Source organism: Dromiciops gliroides, chromosome 1, assembly GCF_019393635.1.
Source record: "Dromiciops gliroides isolate mDroGli1 chromosome 1, mDroGli1.pri, whole genome shotgun sequence".
NCBI lineage: Eukaryota > Metazoa > Chordata > Mammalia > Microbiotheria > Microbiotheriidae > Dromiciops > Dromiciops gliroides.
Genome location: NC_057861.1, coordinates 137061243 through 137081386, shown reverse-complemented (window position 1 = coordinate 137081386; position 20144 = coordinate 137061243). Strand labels below are relative to the sequence as shown.

Sequence of the window (20144 nt, the reverse complement as noted above, 5' to 3'; positions counted from 1 at the left end):
GGGGAGGGCATTAACAGCTAGGAGGGTAGATAGAGAAAGCCTCATGTAAAAGGTGGTGCTTGGGCTGAACTTTGTCTGCTCTCAGTAAGAGAAAGATAAGAAATGGCACCTGTAAAGATTATTTGTGTCATCCACCTGCTGTGTGCAAATGAATTATGAACAAGCTATTTCACATTGACAATGAGCTCGTTCACCTAGTCATTTTTCTCTGTGAGGCAATCTTTCTAAATCCTCTCCTGGCAAGGGGAGCTCTCTCCACCTGGCAAAAGGGCCCTGAGCTTCCAGTCATCACTATCAAGAAGGTTTTTTAAGCTTATTCTCCAAGTGCTGAGGGATAAATAAGTGCATGTGTGTCTGTATACATATATGTATATATGTACATGTATACACACATATATAATTGCTGGTAAAATCTCATCTCAACAAATATTATTACAAAGAAGCATTTTGTAAAAAGCCATGGTTCCTACTACAGCCTCAGGTGATAGTACTTGTAGATCTGGTTACAACTAATTGTCTGTAATTCTTAGAAGAAATGTTTTCTTTAGTGCCCTGTTATGAAACAATTGTTTTCTATAACAAATAGTGATGATGGACAAGGAGCCAAAGAACTGAATTCAACTAACATCTATATAATTGTTTCCTCTTGCCAGGAAGTAGCAAATTATCCAACTCCCCTTCCCCTTCATCTCAAAAATTGCACTGCAAGAAAAAAAAAACAGAGAGGCTTAAATTCAATAAAATCTAATTTAATTTAACTCAACAATTTAGTAAATGCCTTCTGTATGCAATTATGCTGGGACTAAGGGAGAAATAAAGCTTAAATAAGACATGGTCCCTGCCCTCATGAAGCTTATACTCCAGTAATGGACCAAGAAACCCAAAACTGGTCATACAATCAACTTAATGTACTAAGAGTTAATCTACTATTAACTATACTAGCATATTATTTGTGTATTAAAGAGATAGAAAACAAAGTATCTTGTAAGGTCTGAGGGGGCCAATGTTATTTGCAACAGAAAGGATCAGAGAAGAATTCCTAGAGTTGATCATTTTTAAAAACTGCTATGTGCTAGGCATTATGGAGCTTGTTGGAGATACAAAAACAAACAAAAAGTAATCCCTGCCCTCAAGGAACATACATTCTATAGTTTGATACTGATGTTGGGCTTTAAAAGATCAGTAGGAACTCAGAAGGCAAGATGTTCAAAGGACATTTTAGGAATAAGAATCTCCAGAAGCAAAGACATAGAGTTTTCTGAGGAGGGGAGAAGGGAGAGTTGGACAGTTCAGCTTGAAGTTGGAATGTGTGGTGGACAGCTACCTACAGTGAGGTTGAAAAGGCATAGTGGTCCTCAATTTCAGAGTGCCTTGAATGTCAGGCAACGGAGTTTAAACTTGACTTTTTTGGCAATAGAGAGCCACTGAAGATCTATGAGCACAAGAGTTGCATAATCAGATTAATGCAGAATAAAAGTAATTCTGGCAATGGCAAGAAGGATGGATTGGAAGGAAGAGGGAATAGAGGTAGGAATAATCTATTAGGACTCTATAGTAATACTCCAAGAAGATGACAATGAAAGAATTGATGACATTGGGAGTTGAGAGGAGATAAATGAGAAATGGTGTGTGTGTGTGTGTGTATGTGTGTGTGTGTGTGTGTGTAGGGGGAGAAATTGCATACTAGAGGAGATGAAAGAATCAAAAGTTTGAAATAAAAGTTTCAAGCAAGTTTGGAGGAATGGTCATGCCATTGACAATAAGAAGGAGAAGTAGATTTTAGGAGAGACATAAAAAAGTTGGTTCTAGATAGATCAAGTTTGAGATGCTGGTAGGACATCTAAATAGAGATGTCCTATAGTCAGTTGGGGATGATGATCTGTAGCTCAGAAGAGAAAACAGGATTTAAAATGCAAATACTTGTGGGAAAGGCAACATATTGATTATATGCAAAATAAGCTATATATAACTGGTATTCCTAAGAACATCTAGACCCCCAAACACTTAACAAAACAACTATAGAGACCCAAGAAATAGAGGAAAGTCAGGCTTGAAGTATGTGGTACCCTTTCATTCCCCTTCTGAGAATTTCTTTTCACTTGTTAATTGAGCATCCAGTCTCTTACACTGCAAGTTCTGCAAATGAAGAATGTGATTTTTAGCAAAATATTTACTTCAACAAAATCCTACAATAGGGCAGCTAGGTGGCGCAGTGGATAAAGTACCGGCCCTGGATTCAGGAGAACCTGAGTTCAAATCTGGAGTCAGACACTTGACACTTACCAGCTGTGTGACTCTGGTCAAGTCAGTTAACCCTCATTGCCCTGCAAAAACAAAAACAAAACAAAACAAAACAAAAAACCAACCACAAAACAAACAAAAAACCAACCCTGCAACAGCAAAGTATTTTGGGGTGTGGTGACTTATATAGCAAAACAGGTAAATGTTTTGAATCCCCAAACAAAAATTCCCCAAGGCTGTATTCCCTCCTTTGTCAAATGTCAGTCATTCAACAGTCATCAATACCTATTCTTCAAAGTTACCTCATATCTGCTTTGTTTGGGTGTGTATATATAAGCATACATATATGCACGCATGCACACACACACACACACACACACACACACATATATATATATAGTGAGTGTGAGAATGAGAGAGTGAGAGTATGGGAGCTCAAATCCATTTGCATAAGACTCTCCTCATTGGTGGAGATTGATTGACTACATTTCTACACCTGTGGGAAGTGCAGAATTGGTTAGAGATTGGGAGAAGAGAGAGTTTCATTTTATGGCTTTCAGGTTTGAAAGAAAAGTCACATGGTTGCAGATTCTTTTCAGGTCCTTGAAGGGAGAGAAAGATTCTGGGATGAAGCCAACATGTAGAGGAGCTGGCACCTCTATCATGTTCCTATCCCAGGCTTACTATACTAGAGACTTCAGGGTATTTCCTCTCAGATGAGATCTGAGACTCTCTCCCTTGGTCAAATCGAGTTATTTCACTCCCGGTGGGAGAGCTCATTCACTTTGCCTTGTCTGAAATATTCTTATATGTATATATTCTCTGATTTTTGTTTTGCTACTGACTTGGATATTTGCTATGTATGTTCATTGTGGAGCTGGCATTCAGTGGAAAGGGAATCATATATATATAATCACACACATATCTTGGGGGCATTCTTTCCCCATTAAGAGATAGCAACCACAAGCACAACTTGAACCTAAAAATTATTTCCCGAAGACTAACAATATTTAGGAGGACAAATAGATATAGATTTAGGCTGGCACATAGCAAGAACTTACATACTTTTTTCATTCATTCATTCATTCACTCATTCGTTCTGGATCACAATCCACAGACAGCTAGCTACCTAATCTACCTAATCTAGTTTTATGGACACTACAGTTTTTCTACTTTGATCAAAAAGGGAACTAAATCAGCTCCCTCTCACTTGTTTTCTGCATTGAAACAACCACTGGGTGGGGTAAGGGAGAAACCCCTATCAAAATAACCTCTCCTAAGCATATTCCCAGATCTGCCTCCTACATTGCCCAGTCTTGTCTCCTTGTCCCTTGATCTGGCCCCCACCTTGAAGTTAGCCCTGGTGTTGGTGACATCTTGTAAAGTGCTCCTCCTGATCCCAGTAAATCATGGCATTGAACAGACTTTTCCAACTATAGCCTAGTATAGTGTGACCTTTATGAAGCAAAGGTTGTTTAAGAACTGCTTTATATAGGAAGCTCTGACGTCTGTTGGCTGGCAGTTCCTGCTGCCTGGAGGGGAAAACAGGAGGGGAAAAGAAACAGAGCAAAGAGAGACCAAGAATTCTTAGGATATTAAGAGGATTGGAGGGCAAACTGACAGTCTTGTAATTAAACACAACATCCTGGAAAGATGCTACAGTTCGAGATCCAGAGGACATTGGAAAAATATTCTTTGAGCAGCAGCAGCAGCTTCTAAAGATCCCCCAAATCAACTGCCTCTCCTCATGGCCCTCATTTATGTAAGCAGCTCCCATTTCCCAGGGCACCTCAAAGAGAAATCCCAGCAGAAGGAATTTGTCATGTTTGCACTTGCTTCTTTGGGTATTTTAGCAGTTTGTACTTACAGGGAGAAAAACACCTACCCAGAAATAAATCTCACACTAACTCTGGCTGCCTGCTGAGAGCTGTGGCATTATCTCCAGGGCTGTTCTCATTTTGGCAGGTCACCCTATTTACTAAGTCGCCAAGTCTCAACAGATCCTGACAGTTAGAGATGGGGAGAGGGGCAGGTTTTCCCAAGAATAGTGGCCACAATATGCCTGAGAACTAGCTTTGGGAGGAAAAAAAACCTATCTGTACAGTTTGGGAGATGCAAGCTGTGCAGAGTGGAAAACTCATCTAGACCACAGGTATCATTGACAAAAAACTGCTCTTCAGGTGAGTCAGAGCTCTGAGTGCATAGAAGATTCGGATAACAACAGCCTTTATTGCTATAGCTGTTCATAATGAGAATAACAATCAATCAGCAAGTATTTGTTAATCACCTATTTTGTGCCAAGCACCATGCTAACTAAACATAGGTTATAAAAAGACAAATGTGAAATAGTCCTTCTTCCGCAAGGAGTTTCCATTCTAGTTTCCATTCCAACAAGGGAAAAAGCATGTATATCATATTCATAAAAACATGCATAATCTATATTAAGTGAATGCAAGGTACTTTTAGGAGAGAATAATAGTAAGAATGAAGAGGAAAACTTGTCCAGAGTTATACACCTAATAAGTGTGAGGGAGGATTTGAATTCAGGTCTTCCTGACTCCAGCACTAAGTCCATTTCACAGGGAGTATATGAATGTAGAAGAATGCTTACTGACTATAAGCTATTCCATTTCAATTATTTAGAACTGAATTGACTCAAATAGCTGATGTTATGGGAGGGTATGGAGAAGAGCATAGATATATGATGTGACTGTAAAGTCACATCAATGAAATCATGGATCTTTTAGAGGTATTCTTAAAGTGGAGTTCATACACTTGGCAGTTTTTAAAAAATAATTTGATCACTGTATTTCAATTTAATTGATTTTTCCCTTTTATTTGTTTTAACTTTTTGAAGGCAATTGGAGTTAAGTGATTTGCCCAGGGCTACACAGTTAGTAAGTGTCTGAGGTCAGATTTGAACTCACATCCTCCTGACTCTAGGACCCATGCTCTAGTCACTGTACCCCTTTCCTTTCCTTTCCTAAATAATTATGCTTTATTTATTTTTTTAAATTTTGAGTTGCCAAATCTCTCCCTTCCTCCAGTCCCTCTCCCACCTATTGAGAAGGCAAGCAATATGATTATTAATTACACATGTGAAGTCATGTAAAACAATTCCACATTAGCCATGTTGCAAAAAATAAAAATAAAAAACAAGAAATATAAAGTGAGTAAAAAAAGTATGCTTTAACTGCACTCAGAATTCAATAGTTCTCTCTTTGAATGTAGATAGAATTTTTCTTTGTGAATCCATAGGAATTATCTTAGATCATTCTATTGATTAGAGTAGTTAAGTCTTTCACAGTTGATTATCATAATAATAATACATTACTGTGTACAATGTTCTCCTGGTTCTGTTCACTTAATTTTGAATCAGTTCATGTAATTTTTCCCATATTTTTCTAAAACCATCTCACAGTGCAATAGTATTCCATCACAATCATATACCAATTTTTTTAGCTACTCCCCAATTTCCAATTCTTTTCCATCACAAAAAAGCTGCTATGCATATTTTGTTACATATAGGACCATTTATTTTTTCTTTGACATCTTTTGGGATAGCACCTAGTAATACCTACTGCTATTATTACAGTTTTATAACCCTTTGGGCAGAGTTCCAAATTGTTCTCCAGAATGGTCTTTCTTTTCCTTTTTTATGCTATGTATTTTATTTGATGCACTTATAAGCATTAATCTGGGAAGGGTCCCTAGGCTTCACCTGACTGCCAAAAGGGTCCATGACACAAAAGGCTTAAGGATTCTTGCTTTAGAGTATTGTAGTAAAATGAGAATAAATATATTATTCACTCAACTCACAGCTTGTTGGAAAGAAAGTTCTCTGCAAAGTGCTATATAAATGTATGAATTCTTATGATTATTGTTGCCCAAACCAAACTGGAACAGCCTCAAAGACAGGAATGCTGTAAGGGACCAAGAATATGAAAGGAAACTATAGAAGTTGCTTGATTTACACACGTAGGTGCACTGGAGTGTAGAGAGAGAATAAGCTAGGCCATGGAAAGGAGTTGATGGTAAAGAAAGAAAGAAAGAAGAAAGGAGAAAAAAAAAGTAGAAGAAACAGGAAGGAAAAGAAGGAAGAGGAGGAGAGGGAGGAGAAAGATAGTGATAGTGCTAAGTGTAAGTGATTAAGGTGATAGTGTAAAAACTGTCAGGCAGGCAGAGAAGGAAAAGATGTTGGATGAGAAAGATAAATTTAAAAAATGAATGGGAGGGGTGGCAGCTAGGTGGCGCAGTGGATAGAGCACTGGCCCTCAGGAGGACCTGAGTTCAAATCCGACCTCAGATGCTTAACATTTACTAGCTGTGTGACCCTGGGCAAGTCACTTAACCCCAATTGCCTCAGCAAAAAACAAACAAAGAAAAGGAATGTGAGGAGTTAAAGAAAGATGGAAGGGAGAAGAGAGAACTTCAAGAGGAGTACTGTAAACAAGCCAGAAGGGTGGGCCTACCAAAATATTAGGACATCTGGTCCCTATCATCATTACTTGCCCAAGGCTACATAGTAAGCACAACCAATACTCATACCCAGGCCTCTTGATGCCCAGCCTAATCCTCTTCCCACATGTGTTTAGATAGAGCCCCACTGATAAATTATTATGTATATAAGGCCTGCAGTTTATAATAATTAGCACAAAGGTAAAAATGCTCTTGCCAAGAAAAACTTATAGGAGAGTGAACCTGGGATCATTGGTGAAAGCTTTGAGTAAAGATGGTTTTTACAGATATGATCTGAGGTGGCAAGTAAGGAAAAGTACTCAGTGTAAACTAGATGAGTAGAAGAAAAAGAAGTACATCTTTTAATTGGAGCACCTAATACATGGAGTAGGCATTTAAAAGTTTGTTGAATGAATGCACTAAATTTACAGTAGTCATTCAGTCAATAAATATTTTAAAAACACCTACTATGTGCCAGGCAGTGCAGTTAAGTGCTAGGGATACAAAGAAATGAATAATCAAACAATAAACATTTATTAAGTGCTTACTATGTACTGGGCACTGTGCTAAGTGCTGGAGCTACAGAAAGAGGCAAAAGAAAGTCTCTGTCATCCAGGAGCTCATAATCTAATTGGAGGAGGCAATATGCAAACACATATATACAAAACAAGCTACATATAAGGTAAATAGAAAATTATTAACAGGGAATAGATTGGAGTTAAGAGGGATTCAGGAAGGTTTCCAGTAAAAGATGGTATTTTAATTGGGACTTAAAGGAAGCCAGGTAGGTCAGTAGGTGGAGTGGAGGAAGGAGAGTATTCGAGGCATGGGAGATAGCTAGAAAAAATACCTAGAGCTGAGAGATGGAATGTCTTCTTCATGGAACAGCCAGGAGGCCAGTGTCTCTCGATCAAAAAAAAGTATCTGCTAGCAAGATCTAAGAAGACTAGAAAGGTAGGACAGAGCTAGGCTATGAAGGACTTTGAATGCCAAAAAGAAGGTTTTGTGTTTGATTCTGGAAGTTATAGAGAGCTACTAGAGTTTATTAAAGTAGCAAAGTTGACATGATCAGACATGCAGGAAAATCATTTTAGTGGTTGAATGAAGGATGGATTGGAGTTCAAAGAGACTTGAGGCAGGCTGACCTACCAGCCAACTACTGCAATACTCCAGGTGTGAGGTGATGAGGGCCTGCACTAGAGTGGTGGCAGAATCAGAGGAGAGAAGGGTGTTTATTTGAAAAAGGTTGCAAAGTGAAATCGGAAGGCATTGGCAACAAATTGGATATGGGGGCCAAGAGATAATGAGTCCAAGATGACTCCTAGGCTAGCTTGAGAGATTGGAAGAATCTTGTTGCCTTCTACTATAATATGAAAGGTAGGAGGTAGAGAAGGGTTTAAGGGGAAAGATAATAAGTTCTTTTTTGGACATATTGAATTTAAGGGGTCTACTGGACATCCAGTTCAAGATGCCTGAAAGGCAGTTGAAGCTGTGAGATTGGAGGTCAGCAGAGAGTTTGGGGAAGGATAATTAAATCCATGGTAGTTAATTTGATCCTCAAGAGAAGTAGTACAGAGGGAGAAGAGAAGATAGCACAGGACTGAACCCCAAGGGAAACCTATGGTTAGACTGTGTGATTTAGAAGATCAAAGAAGACAGAGATGGAGAAGTCAGATAACTAGGATGAGAACCAGGAGAGAAAGTTATCCTGAAAACCTAGTGAGAAGACAGTATCAAGGAGAGAGAGAGAGAGAGAGAGAGAGAGAGAGAGAGAGAGAGAGAGAGAGAGAGAGAGAAACAAAACAGTGTCAAAGGCAGCAAAGAGGTTAGTGTTAAGGAGAACTGAGAAAAAGCCTTTGGATTTGGCAACTAAGAGATCTTTAGAGAGAACCTTAACTTTAGAGAGAGCAGTTTCATTAGAATGATAAGATCAGAAACCTAATTATAATGGGTTAAGAAAAGAGTGAGAAGGGAGAAAGTGGAGGTACCTATTACAGATTACATTTTAGAGGAGTTTAGCTAAAAAGGTCAGAAGAGATATAGGATAATAGTGGGGATGGAAGAATCAAGTGAGTTTTCTCAGGATAGGGAAAACATGGCCATGTTTGTAGTAGGGAGGGAGCCAATACATAGGGAGAGAAGTGAATGAATGCAGATGATAGAGGATGTGATCTGTTGTGGTAAATGGTATGGAATAGCATTGCTTGAACAAGTAGAGGGGTTAGCCTTGGTAAATATTAAGGCTACTTCTAAAGAACTGGAAATTGAGGGGATGCCCATCAATTGGGGAATGGCTGAACAAGTTGTAATATATGATTGTGATGGAATATTATTGTGCTTTAAGGAATGATGAGGGGAATAGTATCAGAAAAACCTGGGAAGACCTGTATAAACTGATGCAAAAGAAAGGAAGCAAAACTAGGAGAGTTCATTATACAAAGTAACAGCAATATTGTGATGATCAACAATGATACAAGACAATTCTAAATAAATCATGATGAAAAATACTATCCACCTCAAGAGAGAGGACTCTTGAGTATAAACTAAAGTATAATTTTCTCACTTTTTTCTTGCTTTTTTGGGACATGGCTAATATTAACAGATATTTTACATGATTTCACATGTATAATTGATGTCATATTGCTTGCCTACTCAGTGGGTGGGGGAGAGACTGGAAGGATGGAAGGAGAAAAAAGAATGAAAAAGATAATAAACATTTAAAAACTAAACAAGAGTAAAGCTACTTCATCATGTGAGATAGGGTGAAGAAGAGAGTGGCAGAAGGTATCAGTGATAGGAGATGAAGAAGAGGTGGGGGGTGGGGAGTGGAAGCTCATAGTGAATGGCTTCAAAATTTCCTGTAAAATATGAGGCAAGGTTCTCAGCTAAAAGAGTGGAGAGAGGGGGAGCCATGAGAGGTTTGAAGAGGAATGAAAAGGTTTCAAAGAGCTTCTGTAAGAGTAAAATAAAGGCGGTATAGTAGGATTCCCTAGCAGCGGTGTTACATAAATTCAGAATGGTTATGTAACTTTTTCCATCTTCATTCAGCAGCACATGCTTATAGAAGAGAAAGCAGCAAATGGTGGGGGAGATTCAACCCTGAGACTTGGCTGGACATAATTGGTGGTATGATAAAGGGGTTAGGGATTCAAGTGAAGAAGATAATGTAGAGTTGAGTTGGTTCACCAAGGGGGTTAAGATGGAGAAAAGAAGAGAGAATAGTTAGTGCAAAAGAGATAACTTGGGAGAGAATTGAGGGATCATGAGATTAAAAGTTATGGTGTAGATAAAGAATGGGGTTTTTCAAGAGAAGGCAGAGGAAGAGAGACAAAAAGTTCGAGGTTGTATATTTGTGGTGATGGCAAGATCAAGGATACAGCCATCTTTATATGTATAAGAGGTGGGGTGGAAGAATAGTTCATGGGAGGTAAGTAGGTTGAAGAACTGAGTGGTTAAAGTGTTTGAGGGAGAGTCAGTATGTGTGTTGAAGTCCTCTAGTATGAGGACAGGAGTTGAGTTGGAGAGAACAATTGTGAGCCAGGTAGCAAGGGACTTGAGATCTATAGACAATAGCTACTGGGATTTTGATTGGTTGGTAGAGATGAAGAGCATGAACTTCAAAGGAAGAGGGATTGCTGAGACAGGCAAAAGACAGCCCCTGATCTCAAGGAACTCACAGTTTAACGTGGGAAGCAACATATAAGCAACTGTGTTCAAACAGGCTTTATTGAGGATAAATTGAAAATAAAAGAGGGAAAGTTTAAAGTTAAGAGGTAATCTCATTTTTCCATGAATGATTCTTTGGATTAAGAATCTGAAGTCTGGAACATGGGGTAGGAGAGAGAATACAGCATTTTTAATCAGAACACCTGATTTTGAATTTTAACTGTGCTACTCACTGCCTATATGACCTTGGACAAGTTATAGCGCCTCTCTGGACATTAATTTCCTCAATTTCAAAATGGTTGAGGGGAGAGATAGAGATGTCAAGTCAAGTCTATCATATACTATGTGACAGGCATTGTACTTAGTGCTGGGAATACATGTAAGCAGAAAGAAAGATAGTCCCTACCCTCAAGGACATTATATTCTAATGAAGAAAGACCACACATAAAAGGAAAGTTGAAAGACTGGGGAGTGATAGTGGGAGCAGAGGGGGAAGGTACCCAGCTGGACATGGTAGAGAAGTCAGGAGTGAAGCCTAAAGACGATTGAAGGCATGGCTAGTTGGGGCATCCTCCTTATGTCTGTGGTTCTGACAGGAACCAGCCAATCAAAGGGAGAAGCCAAAAGGTTAACATACCCATTGGTTTGTTCTCTAGTTACTTTCATTAAGTTGTTTTCACACACCCAGATTTCCTTTTTTCAAGCTATGTGCCAAATGGTGGGTGTTTTTGCTGTAGTTATTATTGTTGCTTTTACCACTAATGCCCATGGTTCAAGAATGGGATGCTTTTCCTTAATTTTTTGGGAAAATTTCTGCCATTTTTGGCCAGATGCCCTCTGAATCAAAGCATGTGGATCTCAGATGCTGTTCAACTGTAGCCAGAGTTGTCCTTGAAATCTTTGGAATCTGGTCAATTTTGTCTCTTTACACCCTGTAGGCCCTCTCTGATTTTGTGTAATGGTTTCCTCTGGGGCTGCCACATTCTAATTGATGGATTGTCAATTTTTTTGTGAAGACAGTAAGACAGAAAAACTCCAGCAGAAAGGAATGATTTTCCTGTGCTATGTAATTAATTTTGCAGAATGAAGAGTCAAAGTTTCAGTAGGTGGCAGTGTGATAGCAGAGCATTAATACAGAATATTATTCCTATAGCATTCCGCTTACCATATGTCCTACTCCAAGTCTGAACAGTCTAGAGGGCCAAATAGAGTGTGATGAGTCCAATTCTCATTCTATGGGATTTTAGAGAATATTCCCCAAATAAATAGTTAATATTTTACATTCCAGACTGTTCAGTTTTCTGATGATTTAATGCAATTCCCAATGACTTTGGGCAGATGATCAATGATCTTCATCACTTACTGAAACCAGGTGCTAGGGTGAAGATGGCATGACCCTTGTGTCTGTCTGCCACATGCTTCCCAGCTGCTATTTTGATTTTATGTGGTTTCTTGGGGGGCCAAAGGTGAGGTATGGGGACCAGACAGCTTCCTCAACAGCTAGAAGTCTCTGCTTTTTGGAAAGAAGTCACTGGTTTAAATACATTATCAAATATAGTACACATCTGTTCTTTTCCTTCTGGCTAAGTCTGTGATTTGGCTTGTCTAGTTTATGGAATGAAGATGCTGTGAAGTGCGTCAAGAAGACATGCCCAAGGGGCAAGCAAATGGCTTGTGATTTTTCATTATGATGTTCACCATGGGGAAAATACAATGATGTTTTCTTTAATCCCCAAACCTTGGTTCTGGGCCATTGGCTCTTGCCATGCCCACACCCCTAAATCTTCAGAGATGCTTCGTACCCTCTCTCAACAGGGGTTATGATCCCCTTGATGGGGGTGTAAAAAATTTGCCAAGACTTTTCCAGAAGATTGGGACCTGGGCCAAAGTCTTTCCAACTATTCTTTGGGTCAAGGCCATCCATCTAGAGGTAAAACTATGAAATCAGGGAAAGGCCTTTGCTACAATCTCTCTTCCCCTCCCAGTGGTTCTCTGCCCCTTTATCACCCCCCAAACTGTGTTTGTGTTTCCTGTTAGCTAGCAGCTAACTGAATTGAGAACCCTATCATTTTCTACTAACTCCTTCTTCTAGTAGATGCCCATGCCTCCAGTTTACTGTAGGACTCTAACTAGGTCCTCCTTCTGTTGCCCTGTGCTTTGGACTAATCTCTTCTTTCTCTCTATCAAATTTCACTAATTTTCTTTTCTTTTTCCTAAATAAAGATTTTCTCAGCAGTAAATAGGAAAGAGTCTAAGAAATTATTTTGCACTAAGGTGTTAATGACTGATAAGCTTCTTTGGGGCTATTTACATTTTTATAGCAGATAATAAAAGAATGGTAGAATTTGAAATGGTCATGGTTGAGGACCTGGAGCACCTTTGGCTCACACCACATTGGTGGCTTTTTTCTGAACCTCAAGGAGATATTATAGAAAATATTCAGGTTTTAGGAATGGATTAGATCATTGAGGCCCCTTCCAACTCTGAGATTTCGAGTATTTTATAATTCATCTAGAGCAGGGGTCTTTTAATTTGTTTTAAAACTTCTAAGAACTATATTTGAATATAATTGGTTGTAAAAAATAATCCTATATGTTTTATTTTATACATCTGAAAACTTTCATCTGAGGAGGGAGTCATAGGTTTCAGTAGACTGTTAAAGGGGTCCATAACACAGGAAAAGTTAAGAACCCCTGGTATAAAGTGAACCTCTGTTAGGTTGTGGGTCCCAATGATAGAGCAGGGATTACAAAGCGACTCCCTTGGGTCACTACAATCCACCAATTTTTTTGATTGCTCCAAACCCAGAATTACAGGATCATGGAATCTGAGAACCCTCAGGGGCCATTTTGCTCAATCCATTCGTGAGAGGAATCTCCACTGGACATTTCCAAGAAATGGTGATCCATATCAAGCTCCTGCTTGAAGACCTTGAATGAGAGGAAGAACCATGCCCCTTGCCACCCATCCTAAGGCAGGTGAATGCCCTCTTGGACAGCTCAAATTGTTAGGAAGTTCTTCCCAATATCAAGCCTAACTTGGCCTCTTTGTAACTTCTCCCTATTATTCCTGGTTCTGCCCTCTGGGACCAAACAGAACAATTCTAATCCCTTCTTCATGGGACAGTCTTTCAGATACTTGAAGACAGCTATCAAGTCTCACCCTCCCTCCATCCAGAGTCTTCTCTTCTCCAGGCTAACATCCCCAGTTCCTTAAATAAATCATCATATGACATCAACTCAAGGCCCTGTACCATCTGGGTTGTCCTCCTAGGAACTCTCTCCAGTTTATTAATGTCCTTCTTACTCCTTCTAAGTATCTAATTGCAAGCACAGCAGACATCCAGAGCCTTCTCCCTGTAGGGCATGCCAGGGTGCTATGCAGTTCACATTTCCACATACATGTACAAGTATGACCATTTTATGCTATTGTGTTTCTGAATGTTGCATGTCATCAATATTTCAAATGAATAGTATTTTGAATATTTTAATTGAAATCACAGATCTGAAACAAACATACAATATATGTGAATATAGGCATATGTATGCATGTGTATATAAACATACACATATGTACTAGATCTCTTAGAGTTGGAAGGCTTTTTCATCTCTGAAATCCTGTAATTCTCTCTCTCTCCCTCCCTCCTCTCCCTCCCTCTCCCTCTCCTTCCCCCTCTCCCTCTCTTTCTTTCTCTCTCTCTCCAGGGAATGCTAAAAGTTTTAGCACAGTTTTAAACATAAAACCAAGTATTATGCTTAAATATTGGGAATATAAATACAAAAGTAAGACAGATCTTTTTTTCAAGGATCAATATTCTAATGGAGGAAACAATGCACAAATGGAAATTCAATGGTAATAATCATAGCTAGTATTTATATAGTTTTAAGCTTCAAACTGCCCTAAAACTTTTGGAACACTCTGTATATGATGACATATACACACATATACAGAATCATAGAATTTTGGAGTAGGAAAAAAAAATCTTAGAAAAAAAATCTTAGAAATCTACTAGTTTATATGCATACACACTGCATACATGCATATGTATGGGTACTTGGTCCAGATTTGTGATTTCAGTATTGATGATGTACTCTTTCAGAAACACAGATTGTTCATAAAATATTATTATGGATTAAATATATATGCATACATATGTATATATGTGTATGTCTATATATATGTATATGTATATATGTCACAGAATTTTAGTGTCTGAATTAACCTTAGGGAGCCATGCTTTTTCATCCATTCCCAGCCTTCATTTTATAGATGAAGTGCAACCTGAGGGAGATTATGAGATTACTAAACTCATACAGTAGCAGATTTGGAATTATAACATAGGTCTCCTGATACCCAGTTTGCATTTCTTTTACTTTGTCAAAGAAAACTGGCCATTAAAAATCCTGTTGTATGATTTTTTTTGCAAATGAAATAATGACACTTTCATTTAACCACAGAGCATTGTAAAGAGTACTCTTTCCAGAGTCATAGGAAATACATTCAAATTTCTAGTTTTGATGCTGGCTACCTGTGTGACCCTGGGCAAGTCACTTAACCTACTTTGGCTTCTTTCTTGTTATCTGCAAAATGAGAGAGTTGTATGAAATTCCCTCTAATGTCTCTTTCAGCTATAAATGTATGGCTTAAGTGGGGTGTGTGTGTGTGTGTGTGTGTGTGTCTATGTTTCTGTGTGTAAAAATTGGCCTATTCCTGTTAAAACTATACCTGGCAGCAACTTAATTGAGCTGTGTTTTCCTTCCTTCCTTCCTTCCTTCCTTCCTTCCTTCCTTCCTTCCTTCCTTCCTTCCTTCCTTCCTTCCTTCCTTCCTTCCTTCCTTCCTTCCTTCCTTCCTTCCTTCCTTCCTTCCTTCCTCACAAGAATGCAGATCCATGAACAAATGAACTTGCAAAGACTAAATTTGATTTGATATAAGGAAATTAGAGTTGTCCAAAAGTAGATTGGACTGCTTCAGGAAGTAGTTTGTCCTTGGTGGTGTTCTTCAAGCAAAGGTTGGATGATGACTGGTAGGTAGGGAGGATTCTTTTCATGAGTGTTGGTTGGACTGCTGAGGTACCTTCCAGTTGTGAAATTTTGTGGTGCAATGGGATAGAGGGCCAGCCTGGAGTCAGGAAGACTCACCTTCCCGAGTTCAAATTTGGCTTCAGACATACTAGTTGTATGACCCTGGTCAAGTCACTTAACTCTGTTTGCCTCAGTTCCTCATCTGTAAAATGAGCTGGAGAAGGAAATGCCAAACCACTCCAGTGTCTTGCCAAGAAAATCCCAAATGGAGTCATGAAGAATTGGACACAACTTAAACAAATGAATGATAACAAGAAGAATCGTTTAAAAGATTTCTTGCTGGGAACTTGACTGATTAACCTGCACACCTAAAGCAGCAGTAAATGTAAACTGAGGGTTGTTGTCAAGTGAAAGCCACTCTGCATTTGTTTGATTACTTTTAGTCTTGTACTCCTGCTAGGACCAGAGATATTTCATCACAAGTTCTTATTTTCTACTTTCTTATATTGCTAGCCCATTCTGCCAAGCTGCTGACATAGAAGCCTGCACTCCTTTTATTTCCTTTTTAGTTATTTCTTTCAGACAAAAGAAAATCAATCAATTAGAATTAATTAAGCTCCAACTGTGTCCAGTCTTGTGCTAGTTGCTGGGACATCAAGACAAAACTGAAACTGTCCCTGCCTTCAAGGAGCTTAAATTCTGCTGGGGAAAACTTGTATACATAATGGAGGAGATTTGGTTTCTATCCCTCCCCTAGTTAATTTGATATAATTCCATATGTTGAGGTTTTAATGTGTTAGCAAGGGGCAGCTAGGTGGCGCAGTGGATAGAGCACCGGCCCTGGAGTCAGGAGTACCTGAGTTCAAATCCGGCCTCGGACACTTAACACTTACTGGCTGTGTGACCCTGGGCAAGTCACTTAACCCCAATTGCCTCACTTAAAAAAAAAAAAGTTAATGTGTTAGCAAGGTGTTAAAATCATAGATGTGACTTCAGGAAGACCTAGGTTTAGATCCTGTCTCTGACACTTAGCAGCTGGGTCATCCTGGGTAAATGACTTAACTTCTCTGGGATTCAATTTCCTCATCTGTAAAATAAGGGAGTTGGCCTGACTGGCCTATAAGGTGTGTTTCAGTTCTAAAACTATGATCTTATGATTGTATATCATCCAGTTATTAGTATAAACACCTTCCTGACTGAGTTCAAAGGGAGCAATACCACTGGATGAGCAAAAATTGGCTATACCCCTGAAGGGCTTTACATAACTAAGATCTGGAGATAGTCTATAGCTCAAGTGAGTCAAAGAGAGAACTAGCAGTTAGGGAAGAACCCAGCTCTTCACCTCTTAGGGAGATGAGGTCATTTTCTCTCCTCAGTACTAAAATTGGCCTTAATAGCTAGCAGCTGAGTAGCTTACTTAAAAAGACAGAGCTTGTGCAGCAGGTAAAGTGTCATTTTGAGATAATTCAAGGAATAGCTGAAGGAGCAGAGATCTACACCCCAGAGATAAATAGATACAGAAAGTTAAACACTAGGAGGATATACCACTGAGGAATGGAACATACGGTTGTGAAAAAGAGGGCCAACTCTGGACTCAAGTGAGAGGAAGCCCCAGCAATGAAGAGCAGATGTTGAAATCCAATTGAGCAACCCTTCCAGAAGACCTACCATGCCCGCTGGCAGCTTGTGAAGAGACTCTACAAGAGAGAAAATACTCAAAAGTCTGATAGTAATGGAGGCATTAGTAGCCTTGGTTACATGTGTTCCCCACATATGTGCCTTACTACTATTGTACTGTAAGTTTGTGTCTACCCAATCTTTTCGTGGACACTGAGTATGGGCACGAGGACACTATGGACACCAGGCTGATTGAGGCAATGTTTTATAGATTCTTAAAACAATTATGCCATCTTAGAAATTATTATGTCTTGCAGCTGACTATTAAGGAAAAGCATATTGGTGGGGGGCTTGTGAACTATAATTTTTTTTGAACTATGCTTTTTTTTAAAAAAATAAATTTTTAAAAATTATTTTCCAGTTACATATAAGGATAGTTTTTGATATTTGTTTTCATAGGATTTTTAGTTCCAAATTTTTCTCCCACCCTCCCTTCCCTTCCTCCTCCCCAAAATGGAAAGCAGTCTGATATAGGTTATATATGTACACTCACATTAAACATATTTATGCATTAGTCATCGAGTGAAAGAAGAATAAGAGCACAAGGGGAAAACCTCAAAAAAGATGGAAAAAACCATCCCCAAAGTAGAAACAGTATGGTTCAATCTATATTTATAATCCACAGTTCTTTCTTCTGGATGTTGAGAACATTTTCTATCATGAGTTCTTTGAAACTGTTTTGGATCGTTGCACTGCTGAGAAGTCTATCACGATTGTTTATCACACAATGTTGCTGTTACTGTGTACATTGTTTTCCTGCTCCTCTCAGTCAGCAGCATTAGTTCATGTAAGTCCTTCCAGGTTTCTCTGAACTCTGGCTCATTGTTTCTTATAGCACAATATTATTCCATTACACTCATATACTACAACTTGTTTAGCCATTCCCCAATTGATGGGTATTCCCTCAATTTCCAATTCTTTGCCACCACAAAGAGAGCTGCTATATATTTTTGTACATGTGGGTCCTTTTCCTTCTTCTATGATCTCTTTGGGATACAGACCTAGAAGTGGTATTACTGGGTCAAAGGGAATGAATAAACAGTCCCATAGCCCTTTGGGCATAGTTCCAAATTGCTCTCCAGAATGGTTGGATCAATGAACTATACTTTTAAGGAATGGATGTTTGCCTCAGTTCCCCATCTGTAAAATGGTCTAGAGAAGGATATGGCAATCCACTCTGGTATTTTTGCCAAGAAAAACCCAAATAAGGTCATAACACGCTGGACACAACTGAAAAACTCCTGATCTAACCCATAGGGTATCTTTATAGCCTGAGTTAGCAGAACTCTTTGGGAGAACTACAGGAGAACTGAGGACTTTTTCCAGTTCTGACTCTGACTGATTGTACAATATGGGTAATTCAGTTATTTTAGTTTTCTCCAATATAAAATGAGGTGACCAGACTAAATGATCTCTAAAGTCCTTTTCAGTTTTTATATCATATTTATATTATATTTTTATATATTATATATTATATTAAGAGTTTACCAGATGTTTAGAAGAGGTGTGTTGCATCTTAAGTTATGACATCTAGACCTTCAGTTGCCTTCCTAACCATGTTTCTTTGGCTCAAGAAGGAGCATTGTGATTACTTGTTTAGTATGGTTTGATTAATCAATTTAGCTGCTAAGGAATCTTGTAGAGGAGCTGTTACTTTGTGTTTTCTCTGTTCTTATTTCACAGTAAATATCTTATACAATAATCATAACACTTTCTCCTTACATAGCACCTTTTATTTGATGCCTCTATAACTCCTTACTAATCACAAGGATTTCCCAACACCCTGGGAAAGGAGTCTGTTTGTTTTTCTTCAGTTACATTACAAACAAATCCAGGGAGAACACAAGGCTTGAAGCCCATTGGCAGCAAGCGACGTCATGTTCAATCCTGTGACTTCGTGCTCTGCTCCCCTCCCCCAGGCATATTGGAAGATGGGCTATCAATTCAGTTCTATGTCTCTGTGTCTTCATCAGCAAGTGGAATCATCAACCCTGAGAAGACTTACACTTGTGGCACTCGGTGTAACAACCCCCCAGGACACAGTGCTGGTACTTTCAGCCAGAAATAGAAAGGGTTTTGGACTGCAGAGGTTGTTGTTGGTGGTAGTCCTACATTTTCCAATAGGACCATGACATTGGGGTGATGTCATGACTTGAAGTGAAGTGAATTTAAGTGAGAGAGGGCTTTGCAAGGTCGCCAACCTCATTCTCTCCTCCAGAGTCATCTGGGTCCAGTGGCAAGATAGATGACTGGAGATGGTCCTGGATGTTTAAAGTAATTAGGGTTGAGGGCAGCTAGGTGGCGCAGTGGATAAAGAACTGGCCCTGGATTCAGGAGGATCTGAGTTCAAGTCTAGTCTCAGACACTTGACATTAATAGCTGTGTGACCCTGGGCAAGTCACTTAACCCTGATTGCCCCACTCCTCCCCCTCCCCCAAAGAAACTCTGTTAAAGTAATTGGGGTTAAGTGACCAGTCCAGGGTCACACAGCTAGTAAGTGTCTTAGGCTGGATTTGAACTCAGGTCCTCCTGAATCCAAGGCCAGTGCTTTATTCACTGCACTACCTAGCTGCCCCTTGCCTCCATTTTATATTCGAATTTACTTTGACACATATAGGTCTTTTAACACTAAACTTTTTTGGCCAAAAATTTAAGAATTCAACAAAATTGGCCTTCAGCACCATCCTCCTTCCTATTCAAAACCTTTCCTCTCCTATGTGTCATAGGTCATCAATGCTGGAAGGAAACCCACTTTACACATGAGAAAATGAAGACCTAGAAAGGTCAAGTGATTTGCTCAAGGTCACAAAGTTAGTAGCAGGGTTATCACTGGGACCAAGGTTTCTGTACTCCCAACAGGAGTCCACAGGATATTCTTAGAATCTGAATTAGTAGCAGTCCTCTAGGATCCCTAATGCCAGTGTAAGTACAAATTGGGGAAGTAGCCTAGATAAGGAGGGGATACACATACAAATATGAACCAAAATAGATATGTCTCTTTACAGCTTTTTTAGTTTGGGCCTATGATTATAAAAAATGAATGTAATACCAAGGACATTTGAAAGGATTATAAGAACCT

General features: G+C 39.1%; 1 protein-coding gene across 2 annotated transcripts in view; it reads left to right on the top strand.

The window, feature by feature from the left end:
* The window catches only part of BAALC (BAALC binder of MAP3K1 and KLF4), a 110687-nt gene that overhangs the window by 62715 nt on the left and 27828 nt on the right, over positions 1-20144 (top strand). Inside the window, exon 2 of one of the 2 annotated variants that reach the window (XM_043972643.1) lies at positions 18985-19133. The exons of the other annotated variant lie outside the window; for it this stretch is intronic. Coding sequence (XP_043828578.1) covers positions 18985-19133 — 149 coding nt within the window. Of the gene's footprint in view, positions 1-18984; positions 19134-20144 lie in introns of those variants that run through there. 2 annotated transcript variants of the gene reach the window in all.